Source organism: Furipterus horrens, unplaced genomic scaffold (genome assembly GCF_987537825.1).
Source record: "Furipterus horrens unplaced genomic scaffold, mFurHor1.1.pri manual_scaffold_17, whole genome shotgun sequence".
NCBI lineage: Eukaryota > Metazoa > Chordata > Mammalia > Chiroptera > Furipteridae > Furipterus > Furipterus horrens.
Window position 1 is genome coordinate 79,860,349 of NW_028327187.1, and position 22,339 is coordinate 79,882,687.

Consider the following 22,339-nt stretch of genomic DNA (forward strand, 5'->3'; position numbering starts at 1 on the left):
TCAAACTAATGCCTCTGCCTCTCTCTGTCACCTGCCGCCTGTGGCCTCTACCCTGCCCTTCCTGGTCCCAGGGAAGAGGAGGAGGAGGAGACTGAGGAAGAGGAAGAGGAAGACGCTCATCAGTTCTGCTGTCCAGCCTCCGAGTGCAGCAGTCCCTCCTCTCGGTAACTGAGAGGACAAGGGTCATTTTCTATGCAGAAGCAAAAGCCTTAACCAGCCCCCTTTGCCCCCTTCCTCGCAATCCCCCATGGAACCCCATTCCTGCTTCAAGAACCAGATGGGCAAGCATCATGTCCCTTCCTCCCTCACCTCCTTCTTGGAATTCCTACCCCCACTGCTGCCTCCCCTGGACTCCAGCCCCCTATTTATAAAGGCTGGAGCCCTAGGTCGAACTAAGATGTGGGAGCAGCAAAGCTTGCAGCTTGGAACCTGGACCCTCCCACACCTGCACCCCACTTCCCAGGCACCCTGGAACCTGCCACTCCTGGACAGGGCTCCAAATGACATCCCAAGGACCTACCTTTGTCCTCTGTGAGCACAGAGATGCAGGGTGCCTAGGGCTCAGAGGACCAGATGGGGGCAGGACCCAGTCTGCCTAGTTCCCCATCACTTGTTCCCTTGCTGTGGCCATTGCTGCCATCTCTTCCACTGCTTGAAGGCCTTGTCCCATGCCCCCTGCCACTCCCATAATGCTCTGTAAATATGATCAGGAGGAAAAGGCCTTTTAGAGTGCGTGTTGCTGTGTACAAAGGAATTTCCATCAATAAAAGCTGATCTCTTCTCTCTGTCTGATGTATGTACCACCCCACCCCTGCTTCCCTCTCCCTGTCCTCACCAGGGCCTTACCTGCTTTCCTATCCAGGGCTGGGAGCAGAGGCTGGGAGAGAGAGTAGGGTTTAATTTGCAGTGTTGTCAACACCCCAAAAGGCACCCAATAAATGAATGAATGGTGTGGTGTTCTCACTGTGAGCAAGCCTGTTGCCTTCTCCAGCCCGTCAACCTGAGGAAGCGTGAGCTGGCCAACTTGGACATGTCACTTGGCCTCTCTGCTGCCTAGTTTCCCCGTGTGTAAAAGGATGAGGGAGGCTTGACCAGAGGATCTCCAAGGGCTTCTCCAGCTCTGACATTCTGTCAATCTGAGATGCTACAATTTTAAGGAACTATGGATTTAAGATATAATTCAGTGATATAGTCCGTGAAATCCTGTGGTTTCTGTTTGTAGAATAATTTTGGATTTTCTAATCTTGTGGTTTTAAGATTTCATGATTCGACCATTTCAAAAAAGTTCTGATGGTGTGATTTAAATATTCTGAATGTTAAGAGTCCTTGATTTTGTATTTTCAAGCTTATTTTTTAAAATTTGTTTTATTTTATTGTTCAATTACAATTGTCCCCACTTTTTCCCCATTGTTCTCCCCAGCCCCTCCCCACAGTCAATCCCCACCCTGTTGTCCATGTCCATGGGTCATTTATACTTATTTCTTGACTAGACCCTTCCTTTCTTTTCCCCCTTCTCCTTCTACCCCCTCCCCTCCAGTCACTGTCACTCTGCCCCTTATTTCCATGTCTCTGGTTCTATTTTGCTCGTTTGTTTCTTTTTGTTCATTAGGTTCCTGTTATAGGTGAGATCATATGGTATTTACCTTTCACCGCCTGGCTTATTTCACTAAGCATAATACTCTCCAGTTCCATCCATGCTGTCGCGAAGGGTAGGAGTTCCTTCTTTCTTTCTGCTGCATAGTATTCCCCTGTAGAAATGTACCGCAGTTATTTTATCTACTCATTCTGCAGTTTTAAGGATATCTAAATCTGAGGGGAAGCCATTTCTGCCATCCCAGATGCAGTGACCCTAAATGTTTCCTGCACCTGCCAGAAGCGGGCTCTAAGAACCCCTGGAGGCTGTCGGCAGGAAGATGAGAGGTGTCCTTTCAGGGATGTAGGACGCACATCTTCTATTATGTGTTTGTATTAGGAGCAAAGCCAGAAGACCCCCCCCCCCGAAAGTGGGCTCATACCCAAGTTTCCCTTTCTGAGCTTTTGGCATTAGATAAATCTGGATTTACCTCTTGTTCTGCCGCTTAATCTTTGTGTAAACTGGAGCACAGATTTTCTTCTTGTGCTTTATTGTCCTCCCAATCACAGTGAGAATACATTTACCTCTCTAGGTTGTCACGAAGATTAGCAAGGAAACACAAGGAGCGCAGCATAGGGTCTGGTGTGCCGTTGAGCAAGTGCACAGTGATTGTGGCTCTTGGTTTGATTACGGCCCAGGTGAGAGTCCCTCCTCTCCTTTCTTTCCTCCTACCCTTCTGTATCTTCATCACGTTGATCCCATAGTTTTTCCAGAAGCTCACCTCATTCCTTCACTCATTACTTCACTCAGTCACTCAACTCCTCTACTCACTTACTCATTCAAACTCTCATTTATTTCTTCCCTCCCTCCCTGCCTTGCTTCCTCTCTCCTTTATTTACTCTTTCAGAAGGCATTGCTCGAGCACCTATCGTGTGCAAGACTTCAAGCTAAGTACTGTGAAAGATCAAAAGTAAGACAGCGGCTGTATTCACCATAAGTTCTCTATCTCCCAGGGGAAATGAGAAATCCTTTAGGAAAGTAGGCGGGGTGTGAAGGGTTGAAATGATGAAGCAGATATGGCTTTACTAATGAGCAAAATATGTTCTCGGCCCAAAGAGGAGGGAGTTATCAAAGTGCACTGAGGGGTGGTGTCCAAGAGGGCTTGCTGGAGGAGAAGGGGCAAGAGTTGAAGGTTGGAAAGGGTTTGAATACAGGTCAAGAGGTGAGAAGGCATTATAGGAGAGGGAGAAAGAATGGACAAAAAGCTGGTGGAGAGTTCCAGGGTCATGTTGGGGAATGGTGCATAGATTGCTGTGTTTGACTGACTCTCCAGGGCATTGGGTCTAGGTGACCTGTATCTGATGAGTGGGAGAACATTCTACTCTTCAAATGATTGGAGATAGAAGGGAGTAGTGGGGCAAGGGTCCAACTAGATGGAGGGACAAGGCAAGTCAAGGTCAGGTGTCCATCGTGGGAGCTGTGGTGTAGACTCCTGTATAGGCAACTGAATTGGCTGAGGGCCTGTGCTGTGCTGTGCTGGAAGTGTGTGTGCCTGTGCGCATGTGTGCATGCCTTTGCTGGAGGCCACAGATATAGTAGGAGCGAGAGACTGTGCACTGGTATATATGTGAGTGAGTATGATTGTGTGAGAATGGGTGTGAGGAATTCTGAGTGGGTGAGGTCGACTGTGTGAGGTGGCGACTTTATGTACCTGGTGGAGATAATCACAAGACTGGGTGTGGGTGGCTTTTGTGCATATGGGGCTGTGGCTTCTAGGGTGATAGTTGTCGGGCAAGATGGTCACACAGACACACATGAATACTCCCTTCCTCTTAGGGTACTGAGGTGGCTGCTGAGCACTTGCTACGTGCTGGAGCTTAGCCTGGGCCTGGAAGGTCCAGAGAGATGAATCACCCCAGCCACTGCCCTTAGGAAACAGGAATAGGGTGGGGGATGGACAGTTCAATGGATATTCACAAGTTGGCTGGAGATGAGGACCACCTGTAACACAAGGGAGTAGCTGACCCTGTCGGGTTTTGAGTCAGAACCAACTTTCCAGGAGGGCTGGCCTGCCCAGCATGCTGCAAGCTGCAGATGAGCTTCCTCAGACTGATGGAAGCTACAGGTGGAGAGGAGAGAGGGGGCATCTTGAACAGAAGAAACCAAGGGAGGGCATGAGCACAGGCGTGGCAATGCGGATCAGGTCGCCATAGCCTAGGAAGTGCAAGTAGCCTGCTGTTGCTTTTGTCTAGGAACTTTAAAGTTGGGGAGGGGGAGGCTGGACAGATTTAGCTAAAAAGCTAAAATGGGATGCTGGCCTGGAAGGTAGGGGACTTGGGTTTCTGTCCTGTGTGACCCTGGGCTAGTCACTTTGACTATTGAGACCTCGTTTTGGGTCAGTGGTGTTGGAGGGTTCAGAAAGGCCATCCCACTTCTGTGGATCGTCTACCCTTGGCCAGCCAAACCCATGGGCCCTTGCTCTCACAGCCAGGCACTTCTCCCTTCTCACCCAGGCTTTCCTGCTTCCTCCTTGGGTGCCTTCCTCACTGACACACTCCACAAATATTTACCCAACCTTTGGCCCTTTGCATCCCCCTGTGGGAAGACATGGGGAGCTGGAGAATGCAGGGACTCCATGTTGGAGGGACTGTTCAGTGCAGGATGGTAAGAGCAGGAACTGTGTTATGACTCCTGGCTCCACCACTGCTAGGCTTCAAGACTGTGGGCCAGCTACTTCATCTCTTGGCACCTCAGTTTTCTCATCTGTGTTATCCTCTTCAGGAGAACAACCCAGACCTTGCAGGGTTGCCAGGCATAGCAAAGGGCAGGTACTTGGGAAATGGCAACCATTATTTTTAGAGCTGCAAAGAAGCGGGGCTGGGATTCCAACCCAGGTCTGTCTGCTTGCCAGACTGTGTTTGCCCGCTCTCTACCCAGTCAGCCCTTGGATGTCTTCCTTCTCCCTTGCCAGCCCCTGTGCCATGCCGGGCCGACCTCAGGTTTGGAATCTCTGTGGCGCTGGGATTGAGCAGCAAAAACAGTTTGCAAAAGAGCTGTGGGAGAAGAGGGGCGTGACCAGAGTCCCTCCGCCCCTCGCTGCGTGCCATCTCCTTGCCCAGCTGTCCTTCAGAGCGTGCGGCCCCTGGCCTCATCTAGGTGTGCTGGTCTCCTCATCTTGTTTTCTTGTCTCTCACTTCCGACCCTCCCCTTCCAGCCCAAGTTGTCATGGGGATAGTCCTCAGTATCCCTGGCTTCCTCTTGCCCTCATCTTATGGTATCTATAGCAACAGCCCCCATTCATTTCCATGGCAACTGCATCCTGATCCCATCCCCTGCTGGCTGCCTGGCTCTGGGCAGTGCCAATAAAGGGAAGGAGGAAGAGAGACCTCCCATTAGGAACAGCAGCTGGGGAGGGTAGGTGACTGCCATGAGCAGGCTACCATGAATCCATACAGAACTTCCTACCCTGCTTCTCCCCATCTTAGTGCCTTGACTCACAAGGTTCTTTCCTCCTCATCTCTATCAACTTCTCCTAGCCAAGGCCCCATTCAATAGCTTTCTCCCCAGGATGCCTTCAGGGAACAGGGGAACTAGCAGGGCTCTGGGCTTTGAGACCCTGTTCTGCCACTTGCTGAGACCTTTGGCAGTCAGTTCCCCCTTCGGAGCCTTTTTTCTCACCTGCACAGTAGGAATCCTAATTCTTCCTTCACATTTGCCATGCAGGTTAAATAACGTGCAGAAAATGCCTGACACAGAGAAGGTGTGCTGTAAGTGTGAATTTATTTTTATTCTGCTCAGCAACCCCCAAGCAGAAGGAATCTCTCTCCTGAGCTACCCCAACACTTTCTCTGTTCCCCAGCGCTGAGAACTTTCAGCTTTGTACTGTGCTTATTTGTGACACATGGTTTATTTCCTCCAACACGGAGGACGCTCTCAGTTCCCCCACAGAATAGCCCAGTAGAGAGTGCACGCGGGGCACGCATCTGTGTGTGTGTGTGTGTGTGTGTGTGTGTGTGTGTGTGTGTGTGAGAGAGAGAGAGAGAGAGAGAGAGAGAGAGAGAGAGAGAGAGAGAGATTTGCCATCTGATCAGCGAGTTCCTGAGTGTTTTGTGGGCTCTGAGTTAAGGCATTTCACGCCCCCAGGTCTCAGCATCGGGAACAATGCCCTCAAGCACTGTCCTTTTTGCCAGGCCCTCTTGAGGGAACCTGAGTTGACAGCCTGACTTCCCTGCCACTATTCCCTTTGCAACCAAAATTGGGTGTTGAGCTCCCGAGGGGGGAATTGCCAAAGAGTGGAGAGCCAGGGGCAGCACGGAGCCAAAAGTGGGGAGAGACAGTGATATGTTACGAAAAGACAGCTTGGGCCCTGGATTTGCATCCTGACTTCCTCACTTAATAGCTGTGTGACCTTGAGCCAGTTTACATCACCTCTTGGAGCCTTCATGTCCTCAGCTGTAAAACGGTGCTAATGGTACTTGCCTTGGTAAGTTGCAAGGCTTCAGTGAATTAATTAATGTCCTTGCCTTAAGGATCGAGGTGACTAGAGGACTCTATGGCAGCACAGAGAAGGACCTGTAAGCCAAACTGTGTGGAGAGGGGGCAGGCAGGCATGAAAGGGCACACCTGAGCTAAATGTTGAAGGGTGAGCAGGAGGTTGCCAGGTCGGGGTATTGGGGCAGAGGGTATATGAGGCAGAGACCAGGTCAGGAGAGCCGTCCATGGCTATGGTGAGGAAGTTGGAGGTCATCCCATGAATGATAATTCCTGAAACACCTGTTAGATCGTGTCCCTCCTCTGTTCATCTCAATCAGAGCAAAAGCCAGTCTTTACTATGGGCCCAATGCCCTGCATGATTTGGCCCCTTACCACTTCTCAGATCTCATTTTATATCCTTCCTGCCACTCTGCTCCATCTAAACAGGTTCCCTCTCTGTTCCTCAGTCACACCAGGCACAGTTCTACCTCAGGGGCTTTGCACTTGCTCTTCCCACCCTGCCCCTCCCCCCCAATCTGCACTGCTCTTGCCTCAAATAACCACACAGCTCACTTTCACTTCCATCAGGGCTCTGCCTATGTGCCATTTCTTCAGAAAGACCTTCCCTGACCACCACATCTCAAACAGCACTTTTTATTATTGCGCTGTAGTTTCCTTCCTAGCATTTACCTCTACCTGAAATGATAGTATGTCTTTATAGTCTCCTCCTCCTGCTAGAATGCCATCTCCCCAAGGAAACAAATCTTATGCATCTTGTTCACTGTTAAATTTGCAGCACCCAGCACTGTGCCTGGCACAACGAAAGTGCTCAATCGTCGTTTGCTGGATGAGTCATGGGGAGCCATGGAAGCGTTTTAGTAGGAAAGCAAAACAGTCAGAGTTGTACTTCGGAAAGCTCTGTATCTCTGACCACACGATGGAGAACGGATTCGATGCTGTGGTCAAGATTTAGGTGAGAGAACTTTTGTCTCCTCTCACCTAATAAGCCCATCAGAGCACATTCACTGATTTCCTTACTCCAGAAGTTTTTATTGAGCACCTGCTCTGCTCCAGGCCTTGTGCTCTGTGTTAGCTAGGAGATTGCCAGATTCTCTTCTTTTGTGGGATTCTGGGAGTCATGAGCACAAACAGCTGTCACACTTTGCCAAAGCTAACCTGCGCCATAAAAAGAAGGACAGACGTGCTGTGTGGGGGAGTTCAGAACAGGATCAGGCATCACTTCTGCTTGGAGGCAGGCTTCAGGATGGCTTCTTAGTGTTGGCGTAGGACCTGAATCTTCATGGAACCAGGGTGTGGGGGAATTTTTCAGATTGCAGATGGCAGAGATGATAGGGACTGCATTCCAGGTGAAAGGTACTGTGTGAGCAGCTTTGGAGTACTGGGAAGAAACAGGATCTGGGCAGGCTGGAGGGAAGGGTGGATGGGGTGGGGGACTGGCAGCCAGCCCTGCAGCATGGCTTAATGTTTAAGAATGTGAGCTCTGGAGTCAGACTGCCTGGATTTGGATCCTGGCTCCATCGTTAATAGCTGCGTGTGATCATAGATAATGTCACTTAAGCTCTGTAAGCCTCGGTTTCTTTATGTGTAAAGTAAAGATAAATAACAATACCTATCTTATAGGGTTGTTTTGAAGAGTAAACATGTTATTATATGTGAAGTGGTAAGAACAATGCATGGACACATTATGTGCCCTCTAGGCATTAGCTATTATTATCTTAGAGACCTCAAATGCAACAGTAAGGAACTTGGGCTATCTCCTGTGAGTAGTTCGTGAACAAAGGAGACAGCTGATCAAAACTGAGCTGGAGCTGTGTGCTGGGAGAGGTTTGAGAGGTGGTGAGCAAGATCCTGCAGTCCTCAGGGGGAGGAGAGAAGCATCTTAGATGCCTGTGGTAGGGGGCAAGGGGCTGGGCTGAGTCTGACTCTTGAGGCCCAGGAGGAAAGAGAATTTGGGGTAAAGGGCAGCTCCCAGTTTGTTTCTGCCTGGCCCCTAACAGTGTTGCAGACAACGCTTGGGAGGGTGGAAGATGAGCAGTGGGTGGGAGCTCCTACCAGGGTGGAGCAGAGCTCCTCCCTGCAGCCAGGGATGCAGCCTGGGGCTGGAGCTTCCCCACTGAGCCCAGCACGCAGCCCAAAGTGCTCTTCCCCAAGGCAGGCAGGCCTGTTGCAGCTCAAGCTCCTGCGCTGGTAGGGAGCTCCCCTACAGCCACCTTAGCTCTCCTCTGCCCTGCACCCTGACCTTTGCCAAGTAGGGGCTGGGAAGTGGCCCCTTAATCCTTTCACCAGCCAATGGCTCTCCCAGCCCTGTGCCTGCCCAAACCAGACCGTTACCTGGGCCCAGCCACACCCATTCTCCCTACACCACAGTCCCCCTCTAGGCCTTACCAGACCTCCCCTCCCAGGCCCCTCCACTGTCCACCCACCTCTGTGTCTCTTCACCATGCCCTCTGGGCTCAGGGCGGCTGAGCTCTGTCGCCACCTGGGTTCCCTGGCAGCCTGGTTGCCATGGCATCATGGGAGCAGATCTGGTGGAACAACAGCTCTGGGAAACCAGGGCAGGCAAGGCCCAGTGCCCAGCTCCTGCCACTATTCAACCTTGAGACCCCTGGCTCCCTCCCCCAGCTGAGCAGAGGAAGCCATGAGGAGAAAAAGGAAGCTGCCTCGCAGGGCAGCTCTTTACCTGTGAGGATGCTGGATGGGAGGCACCTCCCACTGTTGCTGAACCCTGTGCCTTCACAGCCAGGGAGCCCTGGGAACTGGCCAGGCCCAAGTCCCGGCATCTAAGGGGGAAGGGGTGGGGCTGCAGGGGGCAGGGCTGGGCAGGGAGGGAAGAGCTCGATTGCCCAGGATGCGAGGGATGGACCTTGGGCCTGGGGAGAGGGCTGATTGGGTAGTGCTTGGGTTCAGACAGGAAGGGAAACCACAGCGCAATTGTGTTGGGAACAGAGCCATGAGGGGAAGAGGTGTGGGGGAAGGGATCAAGCTCTAAGGGAACTGGGCCCTCAAGGGTAGGAGGATTTGGAAATGGAACTGTTAGGACAGGACTATTAGAAAAAGGGGCTGATGGGGACAAGATCAGGAGGAAACTAGTCTGGGGATAAGTCTGTGACCGGATATAGCCATGAGGGGACCAGGCAATGAGGAGTGAATAGGACTGGGGCTAAGACTGAGAAAACCAAGCCTTGACGGAAAGGAGTCTAGAGGATGAAGCTGTGAGGGGACACAAGTCACTTGAGGATGGAGCTGCGAGGGGAGGGTCTGTGAAGGGGCAGAGCTTACTTGGGGATAGAGCTGTGAGGGGATGGGGCTGAAGTGGAATGAGGATAAGACTGTGAAGGGAAGGGTCCATGAGGGCAGTGAGGAGACAGCTTGGTGGGTAGGACTCTGTTCTGGCCTTTAAGTATTAGGGTTCCTGTATCTGTGAAGAAGCTGGTGGAGATGGGGCTGCGGGAAGGGATCTATCTTGTCCACACAGCTCAGTCTGGTCCAGCAGACCTATCCTTTGTTCCCACATCCTGGCTCATTTATCTCATCCCCACAGTGTGGAGGGTGATGCCCCAGGCAGTGACCTGAGCACAGCGGTTGATAGTCCTGGGAGCCAACCCCCCTACCGGCTGAGCCAGCTGCCCCCCACCAGCAGCCACATGGGGGGCTCCCCTGCTGGGGTGGGCCTTCCCTGGGCTCAGCGGGCTCGCCTCCAGCCAGCCAGTGTTGCCCTGAGGAAGCAGGAGGAGGAGGAGATAAAACGTTCCAAGGCCCTATCGGACAGCTATGAACTCTCCACGGACCTGCAGGACAAGAAGGTACAGATGACATGGCTCTGGCTGGGAATAGTAGTAGGAATGGGGGGATGAGAGAACTAAGGGAGGGATTGGGATGTGGCACTTGAGGGTGGTATGCATAGGGTGAGCTAGTGAGGCCGCAATGGGAGGACTGGCTCTGGGACCCTGAACCCCATTGGGAACTCATTCACCATGTACTCACCAAGTCTCGATTCCCTTAGCAAATACTGATTGGGCTCCATGTTGGGCCCCTGCCAGAGATGGAAGCATGAATGAGACCTGGACCCAGCTCTCAAAAATCTCAGTCTAATGGGAGAAGCAAACACATAAGTCGACAATTTCCGAAAAGTGTGCTACAATATATCACATATATCACATAAGATATCATTTGGCTAAAAGTGGGGGCACAAAATACTACATATAGAAAAAACCTGGAAAGATATATACCAAAATGTTAATTGTGGTTATGCTTAGGTGTTGGGACTTGAACTGAACCAACCTTCCTTCCTTCCTTCCCTCTCTCCGCCTCCCCACCTTCTCTCCCTCTCTTCCCTTTTCTTTCTATCTCTTCTTCCTTCTTGCTCTCAGTTCCTTCCTTCCTTCCTTCCTTCCTTCCTTCCTTCCTTCCTTCTTTCCTTCCTTCCTTCCTCCCTCCCTCCCTCCCTCCCTCCCTCCTTTTACTCCTCCCTTCCTTCTTTCTTTCCTTTTTAGACTTCTCTGTTTTTTTCTGTGTTGTTTTGCGGAATACTGACTGTCTACTTCTTAGAAATTAAAAAAAGAAAGAAAGAAAGAAAGAAAAACCACAGTCCAGTCCCATGTGACAAGTGCTATGTGAGAATAGACTGAAAAGACAACAACACTGTGAAGGTAGCCTGGCGCATTCAGGCAGCTGGAAGCAGTCAGCTGTGACTTGGTGATGGTGTGGTTGAGGTCCAGGGAGATGAGGCTGTAGTGAATGTCTGAACTTGTTCCCATTGAACCTCCCCTGCTAGGTGGAAATGCTGGAGAGGAAGTACGGGGGCTCCTTCCTGAGCCGCAGGGCTGCCAGGACCATCCAGACGGCCTTCCGCCAGTACCGAATGAACAAGAACTTTGAGCGGCTCCGCAGCTCAGCTTCGGAAAGTCGCATGTCCCGACGCATCATACTTTCAAACATGAGGATGCAGTTCTCCTTTGAAGAGTATGAGAAGGCACAGAACCCCGCGTACTTCGAGGGCAAGCCTGCCTCGCTGGACGAGGGTGCCATGGCTGGTGCCCGGAGCCACCGGCTTGAACGGGGACTCCCGTATGGAGGCTCCTGTGGAGGGGGCATCGATGGTGGAGGAAGCTCTGTCACCACATCTGGAGAGTTTTCCAATGACATCACAGAGCTCGAGGACTCCTTCTCCAAACAGGTCAGCATTCCTGAATAGGGCCTTTCCTTCCCATCCCTATGCTCTGGCTACTCCTACAACTTTTTACCTATACTTCAAACTAAAAGGTTTTGCTTTCCAGGCATTTGAGAACAATGATCATCTCTCATGTGTAGGGACTGTGAGAACAGTGAGAAAGAATTAGCAAAATGTGGGAACCATGGGGATCGGTATGGAGGCAGTGGCCTTTGAGGGTTCATTTCCCCCTTTCCAGGTACCTAGGGCCAGAAGTTTAAAGACTCTTGGGGGGATGCCCTTGGGTCGGGGTGATCCACTGGTGTGGGGAGTCAGGAGGCCTGGCCCATCTCCTCAGGGTGGAGCATTGCATCATGCCACCCTGCGGCTCACAGGGAGGCAGGAACCCCTGCCTGTTGAGAGTGGCGAAAGAATTGGCAAGACAAAAAAATATATAGTTAAAACAAGCAAATTAAAAATCTGGGTGTATAGAACACATAAGAAAATTAAAGTTCTCACTCTTTGGAACTTGATCCATTATCAAATTAAGGCCTAACTAACAAGCGATGAGGACCTACTGTGCATACCTCGTAATGATCTGTGAGATGTGGTTACCCCAACCTTGCAGGGGAGGCGACTGTGGCTCTTAAGACTGTGAAAGGTGAAATGACTTTTCCAAATTGGATAGAACTCAGCTCTATCTGGTTCCAAAGCCCATGCCCTTTCATTTACACCACACTACCGTATACCAGGCTCTATGCTGGGCACCATAGGGGAAACAGATGAACCACCAGGGTCCTTGTTCTCAAGTATCTAATGGCCAACACATGTGCATATGACCGTCTCCTGAAATAGAATGTGGTCAGAGCCATGAGAAAGGATCACATAGGAACCCAGAAGAGGGAGAAGAAATTTCCTTCTGGGAGGACTAGAGAAGGCTTTTTTGAGAAAACAACAATGGAGCTGGGCCTTACCAGACAGATAGGATTTAGCAAGTCAGAGCTAGTTGGCAGGGTGTTGCTTACATAGGCATTGCATCAGCAAAAGCATGGACAGGTGGGAATGTAGAGGGCACTGATGGTAGTGGGAGATCATTCTAGGCTTGGGTGTGGCAGCACAGCTACTCAGGTGCAAATTCCAGCTCTCCCATTTCCTAGCTGTGTGACCTTGGTCAAGCAATTTAATGTCACTGAAACATGATGAATAGAGTGGAGATAAAACTTTATATTTAGAGTTGTTTTGGATATTCAGTTCAGCTAGGTAATATATACAAAAACACCCATTATGTGGTAGCTACAAAATACATGTTAGTTTCCTTCTTAAAACCAAGAAGGTAAATGGTTGAATGGATGAATGAATGAATAAAGCTTTATAAAAGGTCATTCTGCTCTGACCCCTGTGATCTGGCCCTGCCATCAGCTTGGCATGCCTCCCTGGAGCTAGTGAAGGGGTGTGTCTTGGGGTAGGGGTAGAGGGAAGGAAAGAAATATTAAAGAAAAATCTAAATCACTCATCAACCAACATTAATTGAGCATCTCTTCTTTGTCAAGAAATGTGTTGAGCTGAGTTAGAGAGAAACTGGGCCTGGAGCCACCCTTCAAGGAGGAGAGGCCAGAAGGGACTCACAGTCTGGTGAGGAGATCAAGGAACCATGCCTAGGCCCAACCCTCAGTGCTATCCAAGTCTGATGGGGAAGTGTATTAGTTATCTATTGGTGCGTGACAAATGACCCCTAAAGTTAGTAATTTAAAACTAAATTTAAAGACCAAGCTTAAACAACAAGCATTATCTCTGAGGGCCAGGTATTTGGGAATGGCTTGGCTAGTGGTTCTAGCTCAGGGTCTCTCATGAGGCTGTAATCAAGCTGTAGGGTGGGATCGCAGTCTGTGAAGACTCAACTGAGGCTGACAGATCTGCTTCCAAGCTCACTTGCTTGGCTGTTGGCAGGAGGATTCAGGTTCTCACTGCAGGGGCCTCTCCATAGGACTGCTTGTGGGATGGCTTTCCCTGGAGCAAAGGGTCTGAGAGAAAGAAAGCACAAGCAAGTGAGAGCCCTCGGGACAAAGCTGCAGTCTTCCCTAAACTAATCTTGGAAGTGATTTCTCATCACTTCTGCCATATGCTATCAATCCCACAGACCAAACTCAAGACAGTGTGGTACACAACAGTGTGAATATCAGGAGGCAGGAATCACTGGGTGCCAGTAGAGAGGTTGAATACCACAGGAAGGCAGAGTTACCAGCCATGGTCTGGATTCTCAAGGCTAAATCATATGGGTTTCCTAAGATAGAACAAGACAGAGGGCTTTGTAAGCCCAGAGGAAGCTGGGATTTTGGTTCGCCCAGAGGATGGCAGAGGCAGAAATGTTGATAGAATGAGGGAGGAGGTGGCATTTGGCTTGGGTTTCTATGGACGTTGAGGAGGTATTGGGATATCTGAGAAGGAAACTTGTGGGCATCAGTCCGTGCTCCTCTGAGCTCACAGTGGTTCCCTGGGAGGTGGGGGAGGGGAATCCCTTTTCTTGTCTGACCCAGCAGGAAGTTTCCCCTATTTGCTTCCCTTCCTCCATCATTCCCACCTTTCTACCATCCCACCAACCTTCCCTTCATCTTCCCTTTCTTTCTCCCCTACCGTTTCCCTCCAAACACAGGTAAAGTCTTTGGCTGAATCCATTGACGAGGCCCTGAACTGCCACCCATCGGGGCCCATGTCTGAGGAGACAGGATCAGCCCAACTGGAGAAGCGAGAGTCAAAGGAGCAGCAAGAGGACAGCTCAGCCACATCCTTCAGTGACCTTCCCCTCTATTTGGATGACCCAGTTGCCCCACCATCCCCTGAACAACTGCCCAGCACAGAGCCCCCACCCCAGGGCCGACCTGAGTTCTGGGCACAGGCCCCTCTCCCACAAGTTCCTGCACCAGGGCCACCAGGGACCCGGGAAGATGGTAGCCGTGAGGAAGGCACTCGAAGGGGGCCTGGGTGCTTGGAGTGTCGAGATTTCCGGCTGCGGGCTGCCCACCTTCCCCTGCTTACCATTGAGCCTCCTAGTGATAGCTCCGTGGACCTGAGTGACCGCTCAGATCGCGGGTCTGTCCACCGCCAGCTGGTGTATGAGGCTGATGGCTGCAGCCCCCATGGGACCCTAAAGCACAAGGGGCCACCAGGCAGGGCCCCGATTCCACACCGCCACTACCCAGCCCCAGAGGGCCCAGCCCCAGCCCCACCAGGGCCACCAGCCCCCAACAGTGGCACTGGGCCCAGTGTTGTGGCTGGGGGTCGGAGGTTGGGGAAGTGCGAGGCAGCAGGGGAGAACTCTGATGGTGGAGATAATGAGAGCCTTGAAAGCTCCAGCAATTCCAACGAGACCATCAACTGCAGCTCTGGCTCCTCTTCGAGGGACAGCCTGAGGGAGCCTCCAGCCACTGGCCTGTGCAAGCAGACTTACCAGCGAGAGACAAGGCACAGCTGGGACTCACCAGCCTTCAACAATGACGTGGTGCAGAGGCGGCATTACAGAATTGGCCTCAACCTCTTTAATAAGTATGTGCTTCCTGTTCCTGACCCCTTGCCCCTTCCTACCCTGCCACTGGGCACTTTGACCCCTGGGGCTGAACTTCAAGCAGTAATCTGCTTCTGCCATCTTCTCATTTTGTGGATGGTGTTTCTCCCCAGCTATTCGGTGAAGAGGATTGGAAACAGGGTGGCAGAGTAGAAAGTCCCCCAACACACCCATGAGAGGCACTTCTAGTCCGAGCACTGCTTTTGACTGGCTCTGTGATCTTGGGTAACATGCTCCAGTTCACTATCTATATAATGGACTCTGAACTTGGGTTCACCCACCTCCCCTTTTTTGTGGAGAGCCAATGTGGTATCTAAAGAGCCCTGCTCTGAGAAACAGGAGACCTGGACCCTGTTCTGACTTCAGCCAGACTCATTGTGTAGTCCTGGGCAAGGTGGGTTTCTTCCTTGGGCTTCTATGTTTTCACCTATCAACTAGCAGGGTGTGTATATTTGAGGTATTGGGGGGCAGGGTGGGGTGCTAGACTAGTCAGTACCCAGGACCAAGCTCTTTCTAGATGCCTGGTCCTGGGCCAGATGCTTAGGAGTGGGGTGGGAATGTGTCATTTGATTTGAAAGTGGTTGGAGAATAAATGCCTTACATGTAGCCTATCAGACACTGCCACCTATATTTAGCTCTCAGAATAACTTGGTAAGGTGGGTGGTAGTATCCCTGTTTTAAAGAGAAGGAACTGAGGCTTGAAGAAGTAAAGGAAATTGTCCCAAGTCATGCATAGTAAGCGATGGGTCTACGACTCCTGTCCCACCAAAGTCTCTTTCAAATTCTAGCATCGTGGGATCCTAAGCCTCTGGGTTTCTAAATATAGGATAGTTCAGACCCAGATTTGGCCTAGGGGAAAGTAGGGAGCACCTTGTCTATGGAAATGCTCAGAGGCTGGGTGATAGCTGTCTAGGTGGGGTGTGAGATAAGGAGCAAAATAACCTCTTCACTTCTTTCCTACTCTGAGGGTCTGGGACTTGGATAAAAGGGCTTAGCCTGGAGCTCAGGTCTCTCCCAGGACTCAGTGCCTGCTGGGAATATCAAAGCCCCTGGCATAGAGCAGGCTCTCACTAAATCTTAATTTTCTTTCCATTATAATGTAGTTCCAGTGAAGGCGGAAGTTAGGTTGAGGATGTCTTAGAATTTTGAAACTCTGTGAAATGGGAAAGTGGCTTCCTTTCCTTTTCTCACTTGTACAATGAAGGGATTGGATGGACCAAATTATGTATTTGACTTCCTTGCTTCTCCGAGGTCATGATTGGGCTCAAAATTAGTTCAGAAAGTGGAACAGAAGGCAGTGTTCTCGGGGGACAGTCATCTCATCTACCTCCCTTCTTTCTGCAGGAAGCCAGAGAAGGGTATCCAGTATCTGATCGAGCGAGGATTCCTGTCAGACACACCAGTGGGAGTGGCTCACTTCATCCTGGAACGGAAAGGCCTCAGCCGGCAGATGATAGGGGAATTCCTAGGGAACCGGCAGAAGCAGTTCAACAGAGATGTGTTGGAGTGAGGACCCCAAGATGGGGCAGGATGGGGCAGGCGGGGGCAGGCCGGGCCAGGGATTCCTAGAAAAGAAGGGCAGGAGGGAGAAAGTGGGCAGCCTGTCCTTTCTGCTCAGATAACCTTACAAAATGGGATGAATAGCCTTTCCTGCTCCTATACCCTTGTGCCCCAAAGAGTCCTGATCTCTTGACCCTATTCCCAGAGTCTTCTGTGTGGCCCCAGGTAAGGCATGCTTATCCTATAGCTTTCTTTGGGCCTCAGTTTTCCTGTCTCTGAAATGAGTGGGTCAGTGGAAAGGACTCTTAGTAACCATGTGTCTGGACTTGATTTTTCAGGGGTGGATTCAATTTCAAACGCCTGTCCTTATATATGTACTTACTTGGGCCATGGGCCCGTATTATGTGGATTTGTATCAGTGGAGAGGTTTGTCCCTTTGAGCAGGTCAGGGTGGGTCAGAGGTTTTCTGCAGAGGAATTAAGAGCACCCCCCTGCTCTTTGCTCCTCAGCTGTGTGGTGGATGAGATGGACTTCTCCTCCATGGATTTGGATGATGCGCTCCGAAAGTTCCAATCCCATATACGGGTTCAGGGCGAGGCCCAAAAAGTGGAGCGACTCATCGAAGCCTTCAGGTGTGCCTATTTCCCACTACTGAAGCTGCCTTTCCCTATTTAGGGGGTGCAACGTAGCATATCTGCAGATCACCTCTCTGAGCCTCATACCTTCCTTATTAGAAAATGGCAATTATAAATCTTATCTGGCAAGGTAGTTAAGTTGTGAGGATCAGAGGTAATGTGCATAAAGTATATAGCTTAGCCTCTGGACATGGACCTCCAATAAGTGATGACAACATCAGCCACAATAGCTAATGTTCATTGAGCATTTACCAGATATCAGGGCACTTTACATGATTATTTCACCAAATACAAAAACCCTATAAGGTAGGTGCCTCTATTATTATTTCCGTTTTGCAGATGAGAAATTAGAAGTTTAAAGGGGTGAAGTAACTTTCCCAGAGTCATACAGTGAGTAAATGGTGGAACCAGGATTTGAACTCAAGTGTGTCTAACTCCATGACCCTTAACTCTTATCCTCCATTATGAATGCTGCAGGGTTCAACAGACCTGGGTATAAATCCCGGCTTTGTGGGTGTTTAGAGGAGATACAGGAGAGTTGCTGAAAACGTGTTTCCCATAATGGGAGAAGGATTTGCTTTGTAGTCAGAAAGATCTAGATTTTCAGCCTGGCTTCCCCATTTACCAGTTCTATTACTTTGAGCAAATTGCCTTATCACTTGGGGTCTTAGTCACTTCATCTGTAAAATGGGGCTGCTAATAGATACCTTGTAGAACTGTGATAGGATTACATAAGACATGTCCATGAATCCTGGCAGAGTTCAGTAAAAGGTAGTGATTGTGAATTTTACATGCTACTCTTGGGGAATCTTTGATGAAAAAAACACAGACCTAAAGGGCTTGGGAGTACTTCTCAAAGGAGAGGGTTGGGGGTGGCAGGCTTGAAGGATTGTGGGTAGGTAGAGATTACTGGTGCCTGACCCTGGCCCTGACCCCTCCTGCCCTGCAGCCAGCGGTACTGTGTGTGTAACCCAGCCCTTGTGCGCCAGTTCCGGAACCCAGACACCATCTTCATCCTTGCTTTTGCCATCATCCTCCTCAATACTGACATGTACAGTCCCAGCGTCAAGGCTGAACGCAAGATGAAACTAGATGACTTCATCAAGAACCTGAGAGGTGATCCTACACCTCCCTATCAGCTTTTCCTGTCCTTCTCCTGGGAAGGGAAAGTGGGCAGGGTGAGGGGGAATGGGGTTGGGGGGAAGGCTCCCTGGAAATTAACCTGTGATGCTCTCACTTTCTGCTAAGGCTGGATGTTCCCAGGGCATTCCGTTATTAATTCATTCAGTTGTTTGTCCATCCCCTCATTCCCACACTGAATATTGACTGAGCGGGTCCTAAACAAGAGAGGTAAAAGCCCCAACTCTTACAGAGCTTATACTAATTCACCCAGTCATGCATGCGTCTGTTCACTCATTGCTTCCCTCCTTTTCTCTCTTTATTTATCCCCATAAAGACTCACGTAATTACTTTAGCACCCTTTCCTCTTTTTATGCACTTATTTTTTAACTCAACCAGCCAGCCAGCCAGTTGACACTAACCAAGTACCTCATGTGTGCCAGGGGCTATGATGGGTACTAAGGGTCATGGAGGGGCATCTGCCATAGCCCCTGCCCTGAGGGAGCTCTCTGTTTGTGGGAGAGACCGACTTACAGTACCAGAGACACAGCACAAGGCAGAAAGTGAACGGTGATGTCAGACCCTGATGCCAAGCAGGCCAAAAGTATGGTCAGAACTCAGAGGAGGGAGAACCCACCTCCAATGGGCTTCCTGAAGGAAGCGGTATTCATTTTAAGGTGGACATTGAAAACACAGATAATGTGGCAGAACAGAAGCGATAAAGTGAGAATAACAAAGGCACAAAAGTAGGAAAGTGTAAAATTGTCTGGATAATAATAGAGATGGGGTAGATGATCCAGTTCGAAAGGTCAGTTGGAACCAATATACGAGGGCCTTGAGTGCCAGATTAAAGGTGTCACCTTAGCCTTTTTTCTTGGTTTATTGTATTGATGGTCAGGCCCAGCACCTCACCCAAGAGAAGCCTCCTAAAAATGACACAGATGTTAGGATTATTGGAACAGAAACAAAACAGGGAAAATAGAATTGCAGAAAAACAAAACAGAGAAGACAAATTTGCTAACCTTCGGTGTTTGCACAGTCAATTAGTTTAACCCTTCTGACAGTTGGAGTCAAAAGGCAGTATGATGAAGGATATTCTTTTAGCACCTGTCCAAGGAGCAGGCATGGCATTTCTTTGGTTTTTCTTTTCTTTAAAATCCTCACCCAGGATATGTTTTAGTGATTTTAGAGAGAGAGAAAGAGAGAGGAACATCGATGTGATAGAGAAACATCAATTGATTGGCTCCCACACGCGCCCTGGGGATTGAACCGGAAATATTTTGGTGCCCATGATGATGCTCCTACCAACGGAGCAGCCCAGCCAGGACTGGCATTCTTTTTAATCACCCCAAATTGTGACTGCTGGAGGCAATCGTGGTTGATATTTTGGTGTATTCCAGTCTTTTTTCCTATGCTCATGTAACTTTTCATGAAGTAAAGATCATATATGCAATTTAATGCTAGAGGAATTTTCTCGTGCTTTTTGTAAACATCAAATTTTTAATAGCTATAAATGATTTTATTGATCAGATATAGTCAGCTTTACCTAGCTGTTCCTCTGTTGTTAGAACTTAGGTTGTTTCAAAAATTTCCCCTCAACACCACTTCTACACATATCTTTGTACACCTTTCTGTGTAATTTCTTAGGGCATCAGATTCCTGGAAGAGGAATCACTGAATACTTAGGCTCTTGCCAAATTACCTTCCAAAACAGTTTTGTTAATATACACACCTACTTCCTTGCACTCTTTCTAAAACTGGATATTATCATTTAACATTTTTGCCAGTTAGACAGGCCCCAAAAACGTGTCAGATTGTTTTAATCACAATATGATCAGAGTTGTTTAGACAAAACCCCCATGATGGGGAGAGCAACTGGCTATCTAGTTGAATGGCGCCTTTCCTGGCCGGCCCTGACCGAAGGGTCGAGGGTGCTACTCCTACTCCTGGCCATTGTCATGACCAGGTCTGCATGTGGGGTGCTGTGGAGAACCCCTGCCACGCACTCCCCGTATTTATGCCATGTATCTATGTGTTACTCCCCCTACCCAGGGGTTGACAATGGTGAAGACATCCCTCGAGACCTCCTGGTGGGTATCTACCAGCGAATCCAGGGGCGCGAATTGCGGACCAATGATGACCATGTGTCCCAGGTGCAGGCTGTGGAGCGCATGATTGTGGGCAAGAAGCCGGTAAGTAACTTGTGAGGCTTCAGAGGGGACAGGGCTTGGGTTGGCCTCTGCTACCAAATGGTAAGTCAGGACCCCTCTTTGAACCCTAGGCCCACCTCACTTGCGAAATGGAGTGGGTGATAATGCGTTCCTCAGGGGTCACAGTGTGCACTGAGACACTATGGGAATGCACCTAGCACACTGCAAGGCACACAGTGGGTGCTGTACAGATCTTAGCATCCTTCCCACCTCTGGTTGTGCCTGTCCATCCCAAGTGAGGGGCCAAGCCAATAGTTGATAACCAGAATCAAGAACACATTCTATTTTTTTAGTCAGCAAATATTGACAGATACCTTTCCATTGAGCCCAGCATTTCACTGGGCACCACGGATGCAGATACAAATTAAGCACGGTCTCTGTCCTTGGGGGCACTCACAGACTCTTTGGGTGGAGGAGAGGGGGTGTGAGACAAAGACACAGTACTTCTGCCTTATAGTTAGTTTAAGGGAGCACAAAGGAGGGAGAGGTCATTTTCAGTCCATGGAGAGCAGGAATGGCTTCTTGGAATAAGATGGCACTGGAACTGGGATTTGGAGGGAGAGTGGAATGTGTCCATAAGAAACTGCAAGAAAGGCATTCCAGACAGAGGGAGCTACCAGGACAAAGGCAAGGCAGCAGAAAAGGCTGGGCCTTAGTTTCTTAGGCTCCTTGTGTGTATCAGAGATAAATGTCCTCTTGCGGTCAATGTTAAGGTGCCTGAAGCTGCCGCGTTGGTCTTGCTGACACCTATTTCTTCATGCCTGTCTAGGTCCTGTCCCTTCCTCACCGTAGACTGGTTTGCTGCTGCCAGTTATATGAGGTGCCAGATCCAAACCGCCCCCAGAGGCTAGGGTTGCATCAGCGGGAGGTCTTCCTCTTCAATGACCTCCTTGTGGTAAGAGCACTGTAGGAGAGGAAATGGAGAGGAGGTGGGGGGCTGGGACCCTGTGAGCTGTGAACCATGTTAACAGTAATGCAGATATGGTGGGTGAAGTGTTCTGCCATGTGATTTCTGTGTGGTCGTGGACAGGTATAGGCCGCTCCTGCCCCTCCTTTACCTCCCAGATCCATTTGTACGTAGTGACAGCCACATGGGGGCAGAAAATGTGAGGAACAGGGGACATAATAAGCTCATAATCTGGAAAGTGGTAGGAAATGTCCCTATCTACCTCAATAACCTGAAGGGTTGGGTGGAGGAAGATGAACCTGTGATCCTGGGCTCATCTGAAACCTTCAGGTGGTCAGGGTGCTTGAAGTGATTCTTAAAACTGAGCTCATCACCAATGTCGATATGCATCTTTTTTCTTTTTTAAATATTTTATTTATTTATTTTTAGAGAGAGGGGAAGGGAGGGAGACAGAAAGAAACATCAATGTGTGGTTGCCTCTCATGCTCCCCCTACTGGGGAGCTGGCCCGCAACCCAGGCACATGCTCGACCGGGAATTGACCCAGAGATCCCTTGGTTCCCAGGCCAGCACTCAATCTGTGGAGCCACACTAGCCAGGACAATATTTGTCTTTTACAGCTGGGACTCTGAAGACTCTGCAGGTGGGAAGGGAATTTCAGGGTCTCCTGTTCAACCTCTTACCCAGGGCAAAAACTGGCTTCCTGCATGGCGCCCTGCTGATAGGACTGTGAGGGGAGAAGGCTGCCTTGGCAGCTAGTTTCCCAGTCAGACAGCTCTGACTGCTAGAATCTGTCTCCCAATGGGATTCCTCCAATGATTGTCACTCAACCCTTGGGATCACAGAGAACAAGTTGTTCAGGGATTTGAGGACAGCGACTTGTTCTGCTTGATCTTTTCTCCTTTAGAGCAGGGTCTTTCAACTTCAGCACTATTGACATTTGAGGCTGGATAATTCTTTGTCGTGGGGGCTGTTCTATGCACTGTAGGATATTTAGCAGCACCCTAGTCTCTACCTACTAGATGTCTGTAGCTCTTCTTCAATGTCTCCAGACATTGCTAAATGTCCCCATGGGGGCAAAGTCACTCCCAATTGAGAATCACTGCTTTAGATGAAGCCCCCCGCCCCGGTCCTCTCTGAGCCTTAATTTCCTCCTCTGTGAGATGGGGCTACTCCCTATTTCATAGGGTTTTC

At 49.8% G+C, this 22,339-nt stretch overlaps 1 protein-coding gene across 3 annotated transcripts in view; it reads left to right on the forward strand.

Moving 5' to 3' along the window:
• IQSEC2 (IQ motif and Sec7 domain ArfGEF 2) overlaps nt 1–22,339 on the forward strand; it is a 75,359-nt gene that overhangs the window by 47,171 nt on the left and 5,849 nt on the right. For 2 of the 3 annotated variants that reach the window (XM_090264446.1, XM_090264444.1), the window contains 8 exons: nt 9,609–9,870; nt 10,842–11,243; nt 13,867–14,756; nt 16,120–16,281; nt 16,785–16,907; nt 17,860–18,026; nt 20,082–20,221; nt 21,009–21,134. In XM_090264446.1, the coding sequence (XP_090120572.1) occupies nt 9,609–9,870; nt 10,842–11,243; nt 13,867–14,756; nt 16,120–16,281; nt 16,785–16,907; nt 17,860–18,026; nt 20,082–20,221; nt 21,009–21,134 (2,272 nt within the window). Of the gene's footprint in view, nt 1–6,848; nt 7,020–9,608; nt 9,871–10,841; nt 11,244–13,866; nt 14,757–16,119; nt 16,282–16,784; nt 16,908–17,859; nt 18,027–20,081; nt 20,222–21,008; nt 21,135–22,339 lie in introns of those variants that run through there. The other variant, XM_090264445.1, reaches the window with a different exon arrangement.